This window comes from Ambystoma mexicanum, chromosome 2q (assembly GCF_040938575.1).
Source record: "Ambystoma mexicanum isolate Mex_15411 chromosome 2q, UKY_AmexF1_1, whole genome shotgun sequence".
In the NCBI taxonomy this organism is placed as follows: Eukaryota; Metazoa; Chordata; class Amphibia; order Caudata; family Ambystomatidae; genus Ambystoma; species Ambystoma mexicanum.
Genome location: NC_090924.1, coordinates 1,436,210,158 through 1,436,227,229, shown reverse-complemented (window position 1 = coordinate 1,436,227,229; position 17,072 = coordinate 1,436,210,158). Strand labels below are relative to the sequence as shown.

Here is a 17,072-nt window from a genome sequence, read left to right as displayed (position 1 = left end):
GAACCATCCCAACTTATGCAGCTTTTAAAAATGCTATAGGCACATGGCTGGTTCCTTACTAGTGACACCTTACCATCATAGAGGCATACTCACTGGTTCTCTCTGACTCCAAGCCCTGAGCATCGAGGTTAGCAGAGACCAAGGCCTGAGTTTCCAGGATAATGCCCCATAGCTGGATCTACAGGGATTTGTGAGGCCTCTGCTAAGACTTGTCCATTGTCCTACATTGTCCCATCATGTGTGAAAGCCATGTTTAGTATCTTATGAACGGCCACCTATTTAATTGTACTGTTTATGTTGCATGTTATAAGAAACCCAGTCCTCGACCAAAACCATGAGCTTTGTCCTCTCTGACTTCGCTCTATGGGATATTGCTCGGCCTGACGTTCGTGCTCTGTTCTGCCAGGAGAACAGTGCACAGGCTTTTGCATTATAAACCACTTAGCAAGCCTCTGAGTCCTTCAATAGAGGACCCTCGCTAGAGAACCTCAAAGACAGCAAGGCATTATACCTGGAAGATACCCCCTCCTAGAGTATTTGACCCTTAATGGAATATTACCCATGGTGTATCTACCTGCCCGGCAACATCTTGCACCCACTGTCCGCATACCTCTCGGTTAATCTCTCACGTTGAGAAGAATTCTTCTTATGCATACCCTCGCGCTATGGCACCCCCAAGAAGCTTATCATTCTATTGCTCTATATTCAGCGAGGAGTTTTGAGGGACAGGGAAGGAATTTAGCCACTGTGAGAACCCCTTTATTTCACAGCAAATGTTATTGTTCAATCCCAGACCCAAGCATATGGATCTGCAGATGTGGCAATCTGGGGACGGCCCCCATCCCAGACCCCAGCATATGGATATGCAGATGTGGCAATCTGGGGGACGGCCCCCATCCCAGACCCCAGCATATGGATAATGAGATGTGGCAATCTGGGGGACGGCCCCCATCCCAGACCCAAGCATATGGATATGCAGATGTGGCAAATCTGGGGGACGGCCCACACTCAGTATTTCTCTTTGCCATCTTTACTCGACCTCATTCAACCTTCACAGCTTCCACTCCAGGTTCAGACACTGCTGACAGCCGGCTGGACGATCTCTTCTTCTTCCGGCTGGGGCCTGACAGGTTACGGTAATACCTAGCAGGCAAACAAGCCTCCTTATTTTAATGGTGAGCCTAAGCACATTTCAAGGCCATCATACAACCATTCACAGACTCATTTCAGTACATCTTTGTAGAGTGCTGGAATCACACAGGTTATACACTCGTCCATGGGGACCTTGCGTGCAAGACCTTTTTCTGATCGACGCTTTGCTGTGATGGCTCTACACCAGGTGTGTGCAACCTTTGGCTGTCCAGATGTTTAGGACTACAACTCCCTTCAGCCCTAGTAAGCATAGTTAATGATGAGGGATTATGGGATTTGTGGTTATAAACATGACCTCCACCCCTACCTATTATCCCCTCTCTTGACCTAACCTCTTTCTTAGGCTCACTTAAGTCTGCTCCTCTGAAGCACCTTTGCACTCCACGTCAGACTATGGTCGGCGTACCCCTTACAAGGGCACAGTGTCCCTCTTTCTGGACAAGCCTTTGGGGTGTTTGACCACTATGGTGGAGACTGTCAGAGTATAACAAACTCTTAACACTAAACCATTCTTTGTCCATCTCGCCTCTCTCGGTATCTCCTACACCAACTATGCGATGGTACCCAAATCCTCATCCCCCTCTTGGGCAACTATGAACAAGACTCACGCACTATCAATGAAATCTATGGCAGTATTCAAGCTTGGATGGCTGCACACTATCGTTGTCTTAATGATGACAGAACATAAATCTTGATAGTTGGCCCCCCTCTTGTTTAGCCAAACTTGACCCAGCCTTTGGATCCTTCACCATTGATGCCTTCACCATCCCAGTCTTCTCATCTGTCAGAACTCTGGGTCTCCACTTGAACTCGAGCCTCAGCATGACCCTACATGTCAATGCGATCTCCTCCTCAGCAGCCCACATCACTAAACTCTTGAATACAACTACACCTTTCCTTTCCTTTCCTCACAAGATAGCCTGACTATAGCTAGAGTAGTAATTGGCTCCCGGCCTGATGACAGTAACTACCTTCTCACCGGCACTTCGGAGTGCAACCTTAACATGCTCCAGACCATCCAGAACAATGCCATCCGGGCTGCGACCAACTAACCAAATGAGACCATGGGTGTCATTACAAGTTGGCTGGTAAGGGATACCGGGCACCGGTAAGGAGACTGGTGCCGGTAATCCCTTACCACCCAATTCCGAGGTCCCTTAGCAGGAACGGTAAAGGATGTGTGGTCTGACCACACATCCTTTACGGGTCCCGCTAAGGGACCAGGGCGCTAATAACTGGCCTGCTATTCGCGAGCCCGTTATTAGCAACCTCAGCATTCCCATTTGAGCCCTACGGGGTCAAATGGGAATGGGGAATGGTTGGTTCAATGGGGATTTACCGATCCCTCCAGGGTCGGAATGTACCGGGTAGTCCCCATTGAACCAGACCAGTGCCGGACCCGGTATTGGAGGCAGCCATGGCGCAAATAGCGCCATGGCTACCTCCAATCTCGGAATGAGGCCCCATGTCTCAGCTCAGAGTAAAGCTGTACACTGGTTACCAGTCAGAGAACCTATGAACTTTAAAATTTCTCTCCATCAACCTTCAATGGGCCTCATGAGTCCGGCGGTAACCGTGCCTGAAATTCCGGCAGGTTACCGCCAGATTCGTATTACCATTCGCCTCCGTGATTCCCGGAAATTACCGGGGCATTACGACCCCGGTGACCCGGGAATTTTGGAGACGGAATTTGGTAAATCTTGTGATGGTGCCGGTGTTTCCACGTCCGCCAGCAGGCGGGTGGTGTTAAACCCGCCAGGTCAGACCTGGCGGGAATGACACTTTTGCCTGCAGTACTCGAGATCACCCGGTATGGAAACAACGGTGGCGGCGGATTTACCGCCACCGTTATTTCCATACTGGGTGACTCATAATGAGGGCCAATGTCTCTCTAATTCTGCGTCGCCCTACCTCTTACTGAGAATCTACAAGAGCAGCTCCTTCAGACCCACAAGACCAATATACAGCCACAGACTGACCACCCTAGGCTTCAGACGCACCAGAGCCAGGGGTTCCAGCTCCTCAGTCATTGCCGCCTGCTTGTGGAACGACCCGCCTCCCCATGACCATTCAGGAAACAGCTAAAACCAGTGTATTCCATTGACAATTTTATTTATTTATTTATTTGCATTCTTAAAGTGCACAGCTGCCCTCGGGCATCATGGCGCTGTTACAAGAAAATTTACTTGGCATAGGTGAATATAACAAGACAATGGGAACATGGGTACACACATAGCTAAAGTTCCGAGGTTACATGGGAACAGTGAGCATATGTACAGTTGTAAATTATAGCCATTATTCACATTTCAGTGGTGTTTTAAATAGGATTCACTTAAATAAGGTGGTTTTCAGTGCCTTTCTGAAGGCCATGAGGGATGTTTCTGCTCTCAGTTTGAGAGGTAAAGTGTTCCAAGATTTTGGAGCTAGAACTTCGAAGCTCGAACCGCCAGCTTTTGCTCTGTTGAAGTTGGGGACTGAGAGTTGGTTTGCGTACAGGTCCCTTTTGGGTCTGAGTGTCTGGACTGGTTGTATACGCTCAGTAAGGTAGCTAGGGGCAGCTTGGGATATGCATCTGTGGGTAATGATGAGAGTCTTGAACTGGATGCGTTCTTTGACTGGGAGCCAGTGGGCATTTTGACTTGCTGGGGAGATGTGTTTCCTCCTAGGAATAATGAGGGCTGCTCTCAAGGCATTGTTCTGTGTGATTTGAAGTCTATTTATGTTTTTCGCAGAAGTGCCTAGTAGGATGATGTTGCAATAATCCAGTTTGGCACCTATGGTGGCCCTAGCGATGTTGAGGCAGTTTACAGTGGATAGGTGAGGCTTTACTACATTGATTATCTTAGTTGTTAGTGCTGCTGAGGAGGAGATGTGACCAACATGTCTGTCCATGGACAGGGTTGAATCTAAGTATACTCCCAGAGTTTTTACAGAAGAGGAGACTAAGATTACAGAGTTCTCAATTAAGAAGTTACTGTATTTGTTGTCTAGTTTACTGAGGGATTCTTTTGGTCCCACCAGTCGGATCTCTGTCTTGTCTCCATTGAGACAGAGGCCATTGGCTGCCATCCTGGCCTGGATGATAGCATATGTGTTTTGTAGCGTTTTTAAGTCTTGCTCGTAATCACCGGATAATGGGAGAAGAATTTGTGTATCGTCGGCATAATTGGTGAATGTTATGCCAAATTCTTCTAGGTTGTTGAATAGAGGGAGTGTGAATAGGTTGTATAGTGTGGGGAAGGTGCAGGAACCTTGTGGTACTCCGCAGTTAATAGGGGAGCGAGTGGCTGACGCTTGGTCTGAGTAGACCCTCATAGCTCTGCCCTCCAGGAAGGATGAGATCCAAGTTGTGGCCTCTGAAGAGAAGTGAGCCGTATTGGTGAGGTGTGTCTTTAGGATTTTATGGTAGACTATGTCGAACGCAGCCGACAGGTCAAGGAGTAGGAGGATGGCACATTTGCCTTTATCCATATTTCTTAGGAGTTGTTTTTTTAGGTCGAGTAGTGCTGACTCTGTGCCATGGCGTGGACGAAAATCGGACTGTCTCTTGCCTAGGATGTTGTGTAGGTCGAGGTAGGCTTGTATCTGTAGATAAGCAGCCCTGTCCAGGATTTTCAGCCAGAATGGCACTGTTGTGATTGGCCTGTAGTTGTTAGGTGAGTCTGGGTCTAGGGTGGGCTTTTTTAGCAGTGGACGAGCCCAGGCTTCCTTGAGAGAGGAGGGTACTGAGCCAGTGGCAAATGATGTGTTGATAAAGGTTGCAATGAACGGCGCTAGGGACTCGGCGCAGTCTTTGATTATGTTTGCTGGACAGATTTCTCCTTTGCAGAGTGAGGGTTTAAATTGTTTCATAATGAGTAGGACCTCAGGAGTGGTTACATTTCTGAAGGTAAATGGCGGAGGTGGGTTGCTATCATGTTGGATAGGGAGCTTAGTGTTAGCTAGGGTCCGTGTTTTGTGGGGAGATTTGGATAGATTGTCAAGGTTGGCTTTGATTTTCTTTTGGAGTAGGTCTATTTTGTCAAGCAGAGCCTTCTGAATGTCATTACACCATTTCTCGTCTTTGACCGTTTGATGTATGGACGTGGGAGGTATAACTAGCTCATTGAAGATAGCAAATAGTTCTTTTGAGTGTGATTGGGCATTGTCGATTCTAGTATTGTATGTAGCAGCTTTGGCTTTGGCTATGGCGTTTTTGTATTGTTTAGCAGTAGTTAGGTATGAGTCACGCAGAGGGGCAGAGGGGCAGGATTGCCCTTTTTTAAGAGCGTGTCTTTTGAGTGTTTTTAAGTCTCGTAGATCTTGGTTGTACCACGAGTTGGCGTGGAAGAGTTTTTTAGCTTTTTTGGTCTGTAATGGGGCAATTGTGTCGATGACTTCTTTAATAGTGGTGTTGTAAAGTTCGACTAGTTCTTTAGGGTTATTAGAGGTGGGTGATGCTAATGCTGAGACTTCTAGGAGTGGGAAAATTCTCTCTTTAGTGAGTATTTTTTGGGATCTGGCTAGGGCAGCTGGCATGGGGAGGTTTTGAGTGATTGCTGCATTTGTTGGGATGTAGAAGTGGGTATACACGCATTTCACCGCCGTATTTTTAATCGCGTGTTTTTTCATCGCCATTTTTATTTGGAAAAAAAACTTGTTTTTGTTTTTTTTTTGGGGGGGTTAAAAAATTCAATATATGGTTGTGGGTGTAAGGGAATAAAAAAAATTAAAAAAGGGGGCTTGGGGGGGGGGGGGGGTAACTCCCCCAAAATAAAAAAAAATACAAAAACGAGATTTTCGAGAAAAAAAAACAGCGATGAAAAAACCTGCGATGAAAAATACTGCAGCGAAATAACGTAGAACCGTAGAAGTGGATGAGATGGTGATCGGTCCAAGGTTGTGGGGTGTTTGAGCTGACATCTACCCTACAGTTGTGGTCGACTAACCAGTCTAATATGCAGCCTTTAGTGTGAGTGGCAGAGTCAACTCTCTGGATGAATTGTAAGTCCAGAAGGGGTTTAGCAAAGGTTTTGCTGTGTTTGTCTTTTGTGTCATTGAATCCGAGATTCAGGTCTCCTAGGAGTATGGCTTTAGTATTTGGTTTGAGGTTGTTACATATGAGGTGTAGGATGTCGGCTTGGAAGTTCAGGAGTGGGCCTGGAGGCCGGTAGATAAGGTGCATTGCCATGGTGTCGTTAGGTGTGAAGGAGATTTTTACTGATAGGGCATCGAAGTTCTCAGATGTGATGGATTTCATTTGTCTGGCCTTCAGTGTTTCTTTGACTATTAGGGCCACACCTCCGTCTTTGTGTGTTGGTCTATCCTGACGGAGGATGATGTAACCGGGGGGAAGGGACTGGCATAGGGCTGGTCCAGAAGCTTCATGAAGCCAAGTTTCTGTAATGGGTAGAGCATCTAGCTTGAGGTCGTAGATTAAGTCATGTATTTCTTTGGCATGGGCTTGTAATGACCTGGCATTAATGAGAGCAAGTTGGATTTGGGACGGTTCATGTGTGCTAGGTTTGGCGGTGTTGGTGTGATGTTTGGCGGTGGGATGCTGGGGTTTCGAGGTGGGAGTGATTGTAGTAGGTGGGAGGAGTGTCTGCAGTGTGGGTTTGTGAGTTTTGGTGTGTGCTGTGATTGTGCGGGCTCCTATGTTGGTGTGTGAGATGTGACTCTGGCAGTAGATTTAGGCTTAGGGACAGCATCAGTGGGAGGGGTGGCTGTGGGGAGGTGGTTTTGGAGTTTATATGTGATTAAGGCTGGTAGGAACGGAGTTGGAGAAATGGAGTCCGAGCATGGAAGCCTGTTGGAGTGGTGGGTGGCCATGTTTGGTATAGTGGATGTGGCCTGGGGGTAGGGGCGAAGGGCGCATATATCCTAAAATGGGCAAATTCGACTTAGGCTAGGAGCATACACAATGGGCAAATTCGACTTAGGCTAGGCGCATACACAATGGGCAAATTCGACTTAGGCTAGGCGCAAACACAATGGGCAAATTCGACTTAGGCTAGGCGCATACACAATGGGCAAATTCGATTTAGGCTAGGCGCATACAGGATTGATGCATTGGCGTGAATGAATTAACGGTAGTATGCCCTAAGCAGGTTCAGCAATAAATAGTAAGTAATTACACTATTACAGTAAGGATAGCATGGTGATTCAAGTTAGGAATGCAATGTGTGCAGTAAAATACATTGACTTAAGTGCTATTAGCAACAGGCTAGTTTAAATGCAACAATACTAGTGACACCATGCTAGTGACAACAGTCTAGATCAGATGCAACATGGCTAGTGGGTCAATGCTAGTGACAACAGGCTAGATCAGATGCAACATGGCTAGTGGGTCAATGCTAGTGACAACAGGCTAGATCAGATGCAACAATGCTAGTGACAACAGTCTAGATCAGATGCAACAAGGCTAGTGGGTCAATGCTAGTGACAACAGGCTAGATCAAATGCAACAATGCTAGTGACAACAGTCTAGATCAGATGCAACATGGCTAGCGCGTCATTTGCAGGGTACAATAGACTAGTTAATGCATGAGGGTGATCTCTGAGGACCAGTTGCTGCCAGGGTGGGCATAATACAAGCCAGAACAGTTTGGTTAGCAGATGGGCACTGGGGTGGGGGCCTGAGCATGAGAGCACTATTCTTAACACATATGGCGTGGTCTAACAGGCAGGTAGGAGCTTCTAGATAGTTAGTATTGGAGCAGGGTAGTGTAGGTACAGCAGAACTACCAGTGACATTTGAAAGTCCGTGCACAATAGGACGTCTAGCTATAAGGCAGTAGGTGTTAGGACAGGTTCGACTGACACGCGTCTCATTCCTTTTGTGGGTGACCAAGGTGACCGGATGCGCCGATGCTGTGGCTGAAGGTCTGGTGTGTTGAAGGCAGCATTTTTGGCCCTGGGCCCGGGCAGTTTGGGACAGGCACGGACAGGCTTGTGCCTTAAGTAGGTGTCTTATGTGGGGGTGCCGGCTAGCGCCTTCCGGTGGTCCTCGACACTGAAAATAGGCATAGGGCTCCAATCCGAATGCTGCTGCTGTTGCTAGGCAAGGCGGATGCTGTGTGTGCAGGCGGCCATTTTGGGGCTCTCCTCGTGTGGGGGTGCACAGGGAAGCTGTGACGAATGGCAGAGGAGCAGCCTGTTGGCAAAAAGAATTGTGGGCTCTTGGAGAGGGGAGCGGGGCGGTGAGGATCGTTCTCACGGGCCTGCTTACCCTGATGGCGGCGGGGTCTGCTCTGTAATGACAATGAACCGCTCATGTAATGAATAAACCATCCCCTCCAGTTGCTCTCCCCCTCTTCCTCCTACCCCCTTCCCGCCCCCTCCCATCTGTTTATTCAACCAGCGCCTTCATGCCTGTAGGTTTTGTGCACTCCATAAATGTAAAATAAATAAATAAATGTAATGAGTGTGAAAAGAGCACTGACCTGATGGGAGCCGGATGGGGGTGGGCGGAGCTAAGGATTGCCCGAGCTACCAATCCCAGACTTGTGCGTTCTATTTTTGTGATAGGGTAGTTGCTACAATAGCATCCACTAGGAGACCATCCCAATAGTGTGACTCAGGAGGCTGAACGATTAAGAGTACAGGTGTCACTAGGGTGTGTACCCACCTCCCATGCAACAGTTGCAGTCGGTAGAGAGGGAATGAAAGCGAAAAACAGTCACTCGGCCTGAAAACAGATGCAGCAAGAGAGCAGAGAGTGTGACGGTAGGTATGCCAGCTCTCACAGAAGAGGGTGGGCCAATGTTAATCTCTGGAAATGTCCCAGCATGAAAGTGCCTCTAAATTGATGCTTGAACAGAAGATTAGCCTATCACATGCAAGACTGGCATGTGGCTACCTCTTTGCCAGCCTAGTCTGGCCTTTTGGCACCCGCCTGTGGGGGCATCTCTGAATTCCTATATAGACCACTCACGCTCTGATCAAGTACTGAGCAATGGCCTAGTAGGAGGAACCTGAGTTAGAATAGAAGTTTTGGTTGAAAGAGGGGTTCCCCCATTTAACTCTGGCTCTCATTTTAACACATGCAATTTCCTCTTTTGAATGGAGCAGCAGGCTGTTACCTATTTTGGGACATACTTTCCCCCAGGCGACTATACCGATATAGTGAATCTAATATTTGTTTTCACTTTTGGTAGATGCAGATGTGAAAGACTTGGCCATTGAGCCAGGGAAGACATTCACATACACCTGGCGGGTGACTCCGGATGATGGGCCGACTCCGTCCGATGCACGCTGCCTGACCCGGTTCTACTACAGCTCAGTTGATCCCGTGCGGGACATGGCTTCGGGCCTTATCGGGCCCCTGGTGATATGCAACAAAGAGACACTGGACCAGCGGGGAAATGAGGTGAGTCCTGTTTGCTATTACTGTCCACTTAACACAACAGAAGAGCAATATGGGGAGGAGAGCGGTTTTTAGTGGTACGTATACATGTATGTATGCATTCATGGGATTTATAAGGCACTTAATTATCTGGGAAACAACACAGCGCTATACATAGGGGTTACAAATAGTGTGCATGGGGATCTGGGGTGGGAAATTGGGGCACTCTGGAGAGGAAGAAGTAGCATTACATCGAGCAATCACCAATTTGCAAAAGTGTAGTATGGATGGGCCAGTACCTATCCTGGTACCTTGTTCCATGGACAGGGTGCATAGCAGAAGAAGGACTTTTCCTGTTTTGTTCCCACTTGCAGTTCTTTGTTGTCAATGTCGTGGCTTCTGGCAGTGCACTGGCCTTCAGAGCTGGAGAGTTTCTCGGCCAGGCAGAGTGGTGTTTTTGGTCATGACTCCTTTGTAGGTGATGCAGGCTGTCTTGAAAATGATGAGTGCTTGAAGGCGGTCACCAGTACAGCCTTGAGGATGTGCTTTAATTGTCTTAGTCCTGGGTTGAGGGGTGCTGTAGCATGCTGGACAAAGTTTAGAGGGCCAATGTAGCATGTTGGACGTCTGCGAGTAGGGCATTGCCATTGTCCAGTTGAGAGATGACCACTGATACCACAACTGTTCTGAGACTTGGTACAGGGATGAAAGGCTGGTCTTTGTGGCGGAGCGTAAGTTGGTACCTTGCTGTTTGGGTCCACTTGGTGCTGTCTGTTTTGAAAGAGAAGTGACATCAATGCTAAAGCTGAGAGATTTTGCAACTAGTGAGTTAAGGCGTGAATCCTTCGAACTTCATCTGTGACCCCCATTTTAGGATTTGCGCATACTTGGTTGGTCTCATAGGAGAATTAATTTAGTCTTTGTTGGGTTGAGCTTCAGGCAGGTGCTTGACCTCCAGGCTGGGATGAGGGACAGACAGTGCTTGAGTTGATGGATGCTGATGCAATTGATCTTTAGGTAAAGCTGCGTTTCGTCTGCGTATTGCTGCGTATGATATTGGTGTTGGCAAGGAGTTCCCCCAACAGGTTCTATGTAGAGGTCTAAGATGATAGAGGATTGGATGGACCCTTGTGGCAATCCCGAGCTACTGGTTGGTGCAGAGATCTTCTGGGCACATCTGGAGGACTTGGTCTCTGTTGAAGAGGTAGGATGCAAACGGTTTCAGGAACGTTCCATCGATGCCCAGTCGCGGTCATCATTATGACAGGTGACCAAAGAGGTGGCAAAGTGCAAAGTCAATGATTCCCCTTAATGTTGTGCCTCTTCGAATACCCGTCATGTGGTAGAGAAGAGTACCTTCACTGGCTATGACTCTTCTTTTATCACTGACAGCTTCTGCTTTCACCTTCCAACAAAACTTGCAAAAAACAAAGAACACACAAAGTCATTCAGTCTGTTCACAAAACCAGATTTCTCAATATGCCCCCATCTAATAAGATGATTCTGGTTCCCCAACCTATACCCTATCACAGATGCCACCTTTGCCACGGCCAAAACAAAGCCACCCAACTCACCGGTTGACCCTGTAACTCCATCACTTCGCAATGCCCCTTGTGCTTTGTGGATACCTCACTTCTTCCAACTGTTACCCACTTCACAGACATGGACGGACTACAGGGATGCATTTCATCGCAAATGTGGTACACAACACCCCAATTCATATCCAAGGGCTTTTGCTTGCCTCACTTGTCATCCTCGTGCCTTCAGTCATAAATGCACGCACACCATGTAACCATTCTCTAGGTCTTGACAGCTGACGGTTCAAAGTTTTCTGACTCTAGACCATGGAATACCCTTTGGTCATAGGTAGGTCTAAGGACTCTTGGAGGGAAATTATCACTGACTCGCCCAATTGCTTGCACACTCACCGACTCGCTCGCGCACTCACAGCAGGGCACAGTGCAGGCCTCCTGCTTCCACGCAACTGTGTGTGGAATGGGCAGCAGTACAATCTTCCTACGTAGAGCGGGCAGGTCAGGGGCAGACTGTGATGCCACCATCAGCCTGGATGAGACTGCAGCCCAGTTTGGAAACTCATATTGTACCACTATCCTCTCCATATGAAACACTGTGCACTGAGGGTACAGCCCAGAAAATGTCTCCCAAACACTCAGATGTCTCCCCGGGCGTGCTACACATAAACCCTACAAATCATATGCATGTTAGTATAGGACTTTGGACCATGTTTCAACATTGTATTGTTTATAAATATCACAATTTAAAGTTACTGCAGTGATAGACCTGCTGAGTAGTTTGATCTGGTGAACTGCAAGCTGAAGAGGGAGCTCGGCGGCAAGCACGTAAATGGCTGAGCTACCCAATCTTCTTTGAACACAGGATTTGTAGGTATGGCTGTCTAGATACCAGCCATTTAATGAACATGGTGATGGTTTCTCTATCCCATCTTTGCGACAGTTCATACTCCATTTCTTGGGACGATCACTTCCTCTGTGCTACCTTTGCCGTATGGAGTAACTTAAGGATCAGCTCTGGATCCTCTTCTTTTTTCACTCTATTCCATGCCTTTCTCTGCTTTTATTTCTTGTTTTCATCTCTCGTATCACTTCTATGCTGATGACCAACACATCTTTGTTTCTTTTTTATCCTTCTCTGAGTCTCTCCATTCCGCAATTTCTGCTTACTTTTTTACCATTCAGTCTTGGATGTCTGTAGATTTTCTCTGTCTAATCTTTCTAAAATTGAACTACTTTTCTTCTCGTCCTGACAGATGACGACATCTGTTCCACCTTGATTTATTCCCCTTCCTCCTTCTCCTTGTCCTCTTCTTAATTTGGGTCGGGACCTAGGCATTATATTTAAGCAATAAGCCCCGAGCAGAGGGGCATTACCACTTCAGCTAATGCCACGGGGCCCATAGTTACAGGCCCGAGCGTAGCCTGTGGCCATTGAAACCGGATCTAGAACTCGTCTGGCGGGGTTCTAAATCCTCATCAGCCCAACGGTTGCTTTCTCTGCAGCTCTGCTGAGAAGCAGACAATACTTGACCTAACTTTTCCCCATGGGCTTAAATGGAACCATTAACGTTGGCCCATTGGTTTCTATGGGCACATTTTTCTAAATTACTAAAACTCCACTAAAGTACTTGCAAGATTTACTCACCTATACATCTTCATTGCATACTTTGTTCTATTATGATCCATGAGTATTTAAACCGCTCAGTTTATGTTGTATACTGATCTGATACTGATCTGATATTGTATCCGCGTCTCTGTACGCAAAGCACTGAATTTCACTCTTAAAGGTGACTTTGATGTCTTATAGTTGAATTACAGTTCTTTTCAGTATTCAGTTGATTTGTACTACCAACCTGTCCAGGTATAAGTATTTTTGTGTAAAAATTGCTGCTCACTCATAAAGTCCTTGAATTGGTGTTTATTGAATAACATGAATGTTATTTTGACCCAAAATATCCCACGTAGGAACTGATACATATCACATAGGAAGTCCATGGGTATGGTGCATTTAGAATATGGGGTGGATTTCTGGATGTGAGGAGTTTTGCATTGTATTGTATTGTTGGATGGGGTAGGCGGTAAAAACAGAAAGGTGTTTAAGTGCGGGATCAGTTGATGAAAGGGAAGAATTAAGCAATATACACCCCAGACATAGCTAGAGTCACCTGTATGGGCCTAGTTCCGTAGCAGTTTATGCTAATCCATACTTAGACTCAGTGCAAGCATGCTGGTAATCACTGGAGGCAAAAGGCCAGGGTCAGTGAGAAGAGGGCAGTGCCACAATGCGAGGTGCTGCTTCTGTGGTTAATTTGTGGATCTGAATTCCTGTCCTAATTGGTGCAAGTGAGTTGCAGGCTTTGATGATGGGGGAAGGGCATTTCAGTGGTGCGTGAGAAGAGGGGGAGGAGGCAATAGTGTGGTTAAAGAAGAGTTTGAGGTGAGAGAAAGATTGCAAAGTTCAAGAGGGAGGATACAGGAGGATACAGAGAAATGTAGTTGGCTATGGGCGGGAAGGCCAAGGGCAGGTTTCTGCATGAGGAGAAGACATTGAACAAGAGAGCAATTGTGCATGAAGAGCCGTCCATCTCGGTGTTCAGTGGTAGGGGTGGACTTGCAGAGGGTACATCTAGCGAAGATGATGACCTTGTTGTGTGAAGAGGAGGAGTGCAGTGGAAGGCCAAGCAGAAGGCCTGCGCAATACTCAAGTTTGCTGAGTCAAGGATTGAGAAAACGTAGAAGGCACATGTAGGATGGTTTTTCTTACTTTGGGGTTGGGCGGGTGGTCTTGGCCACATAAGCAGTTGCCATGATGAACTGTTGGAGTCTTAGGTCACTCTCAAAAGTGAAGCAGTCAGGATCGAAGGAGATGGGAGAAGGGAGGGTGGGGTTGTGTTTGGAGGAAGGTAGGAAGAGAACTTCTGTTCTGGAGGAGTGTAACATCAGGCAGTATAAGTGATGAAAGGCAGTGAGAGAGCTGGTGATGCATTCAGAGATGGCATGAGTTAAATGAGAAAACGTTCTGTGTGTCATCAGCAAAGAGGTCAAAGTGGAAACCAAAGAATGAGATGAGTTTGCCCAGGGAGGAGGTGTAGAGAGCAAAGAGGATCCGGCCGAGCACAGAGCCCTGAGACTCCTAATAGCAGGGGTGTAGGGTATGAGGAGGAGGCGATAGAGTTTCATTCATTAGAGAAGGAGTGGTCAAAGAGGTAAGTGTTCTTGAAGCCCAGGAAGGGAAGGTAATAAGGAGTGTGGACAATCCTCTGATGTCATCCCTTCTCCCCAAAGGTGTGCGCCTTGCCTTGAGGCTAGGGAGGAGAGTCCGCTACCCTAAAGTCCCCTGGGGGTGGTACTCAGCGGGAGGATATCACGGGACGGATCGCCCCATGGGACTAGGGACGACACTTCGGGAGAACATAGTATAGTCACAATACATCTCAACCACCTCATCCTCTGTCCCTGGACACAGTACACTAGTCCCCCACACATTTATGTACTTGTGTAGAGTGGATAGTCCAACACTTGTGAGAACCTCTGAGATGAGGAAGAGTAGGGACTACCACCCTGACGTATCCTGGAAAACTCGGATGAGGAAGAGTCCAGCAAAGCCATATGAGAGTGAACATATTCATACTGGGACAAAGAAGATGTGAAGAGCCATGAAGAGCGCCCCACAGAACAAAAGGTAGCATCCCAGTCTATATGCACAGTTTGGGAGCATATACATTTAGGAGGGATACAGGACAATGTTCGACCCTCCATGGAGGAAGGAAAAGGTAATCTCTCCCTCCAGGAGCAGCAAGCGAAGAAGATGAGGGGAGCGGAATGCAGACCGGGACGCAAAAGCTTTTGAAGGGACGTCATCTTTCGGTCTGCAAGCAGCAGACTGGTCTGAAAGCTGTAAAGATGGAAACAAGGTGGAAACAAGCAAGCGAGCCGTGCAGACATGTAGAGAGCTTCCAGTTGACCGTTAATCACCTTTGCGGAGCCGCCGCAGCCAGCGAGGAGCCCGCTAACCAGCAAGAATGTAGGATACCGAAGAGATCAGTGGAAGCCTCTCGTATGGGCAGAGAAGAACCAACCACAAACCGAAAAGGTATCAGGGTGTTGGGGGAAGCCTGATAGACAGAGGAAGCCTGGGAAACAGGGTCTGGGACCCAGTGAAAGTTACAGAGACAACCTGGAGTAGGTGGAGTAATGGGGTTCTAGGTCAAAGTTTCGAATGCAAAGGATCGAATGACCAAAGGGTCGAATCAAAAGGACTGAAAACCAACGGATCGAATTATTATTATTATTATTATTTTTTAGGGCCCCCCACAAACCCCTTTTTTGTGGTAAAAACCACTTTTTTTCCAAAACGGAAACCCAAAAAAACAAATATTAAAAAAAAAATGATTCTACCCTTTTGTTTTAGGTCAAATTGACTCTCACCTTTGGGATTCGATCCTTTTGACTTCGGTACTTTAACTGGACACTGAGTAATGGGAATACCTGGCAGGATAATGAACCAAGTATAATCCTTCTAAAGCATAAAGAGAGAAGATGGATCTGGGACCCTTACCCAATAATGACCTGCCTCCAAAGTCATCTTCATAGTCACAGTACCTGGCAGGATAGTGAACCTGATGGGTTGTGAATACTTTGGACACTGTGAACATTGGAAACATTCTGAGGAGGACCAGGGGAAGTGAACCATTCCCAATGGTGTTGACGAACATTGTGAAAGAAGCCAAGAGAAGGGAGTCATTCTCTTGCATTGTAAAGAGCCCGGGAAAGGCCAGGGTGTCATAAATTGCCAAGAGCAACGTTTCCGTTAGGCTTTATGGTACCGTCAAGTTGTGTGGGGAATGCACGTTTGATGGTCTAGTTGTTGGCACTGAAGCTGCCAATCGCTGCACACAATGTTTGCAGACCCGGAAATAGCAGAACTTGCATTCACCGGAGTCCTCGCGTCGCAACTTCTCAGTAAGCTGCAGTGGTGCTGTGGCGTTCTTGCTCAGTTCTGTTCCATTTGACTCTTATCCTTGCTTTTGTTACTACTGATTGTGTCCATGTCTCCTGCTGCCACTCTGTGAGCCTTTACTCGCTTCTCACTTCTGTGCTTCCCTTCTCTGCCTTCCTTGTTCCTTCCTAGGATTCTGATATCAGATTCTACAGACCACTGACTGAGACTTCTCCTCTCCGATCTTCCATCTGCTTCTGCTACTGCTACAGACATCTAGTCATCCGGAGAGTACAGTCTATGATTTCAATCCCAAAGAGGCTTTCTACCCCAGAGGGTTTCCCCTCTGGAATCTGGATCTAACTTAGCAGTGGCCTGGTTGTGAATTGGTCAGGAGTGTCAGCCTGGTCACCTCAAAAGATAGACCCTACCTCTTCGACACAAAGAGTCGCAGGAAGCTGAAGGTGAGAAAGCCTGCTACTTCTGATTCAGACAGGGATTCTGACACAGGGGAAGGGAGTCATTCCCTCTGGTGTGGATGAACATTGTGAAAGAAGTCAAGAGAAGGGAGTCATTCGCTTGGCATTGTAAAGAGCCCGAGAAGGGCCAGGGGAAGGGAGTCATTCCCCCTGGTGTGGATGAATATTATGAAAGAAGCCAAGAGAAGGGAGTTGTTCTCTTGTCAATGTGGAAATGCAGAAAAAGGCCAGGGAAAGGAGAATCGTCCACACCTGGTTATTCTGATCATTGTGTGAGAAACCAAGGAAGGGAGCCACTCCCTTGGCATAGTGAAAAGCCCAAGAAAGCCAAGGGGAAGGAGGTCATTCCCCCGGCATTCTAAACTACATGATGAAGACCAGGAGAAGTGGGTCGTTTGTCCTGGCACTGAAGGGTATGAGACTATCTTTTTCCAAGAGCATTGGCGGAGCACCAAGTCAAGATGCTTTTTGACACTTTTGGTTTTGACTCTTTTGAAGAAATTTTCCTTTTTGATCACCCGTAAATGAACTTTGATCAATCATACAGAAGATGGGCGCCATTCTTCCGGCTCAAGAAGATCACCACTTTACTAAGTTTTATTTAGAGTATAAGGGAAGGAAATAGTTTTGACACACAACAG

General features: G+C 47.2%; 1 protein-coding gene across 1 annotated transcript in view; it reads left to right on the top strand.

The window, feature by feature from the left end:
- Positions 1–17,072, top strand: part of F8 (coagulation factor VIII) — a 906,500-nt gene that overhangs the window by 657,960 nt on the left and 231,468 nt on the right. The window contains exon 11 of the mRNA XM_069648978.1: positions 9,291–9,502. Within this exon, the coding sequence (XP_069505079.1) occupies positions 9,291–9,502 (212 nt within the window). The remainder of the gene's footprint in view (positions 1–9,290; positions 9,503–17,072) is intronic.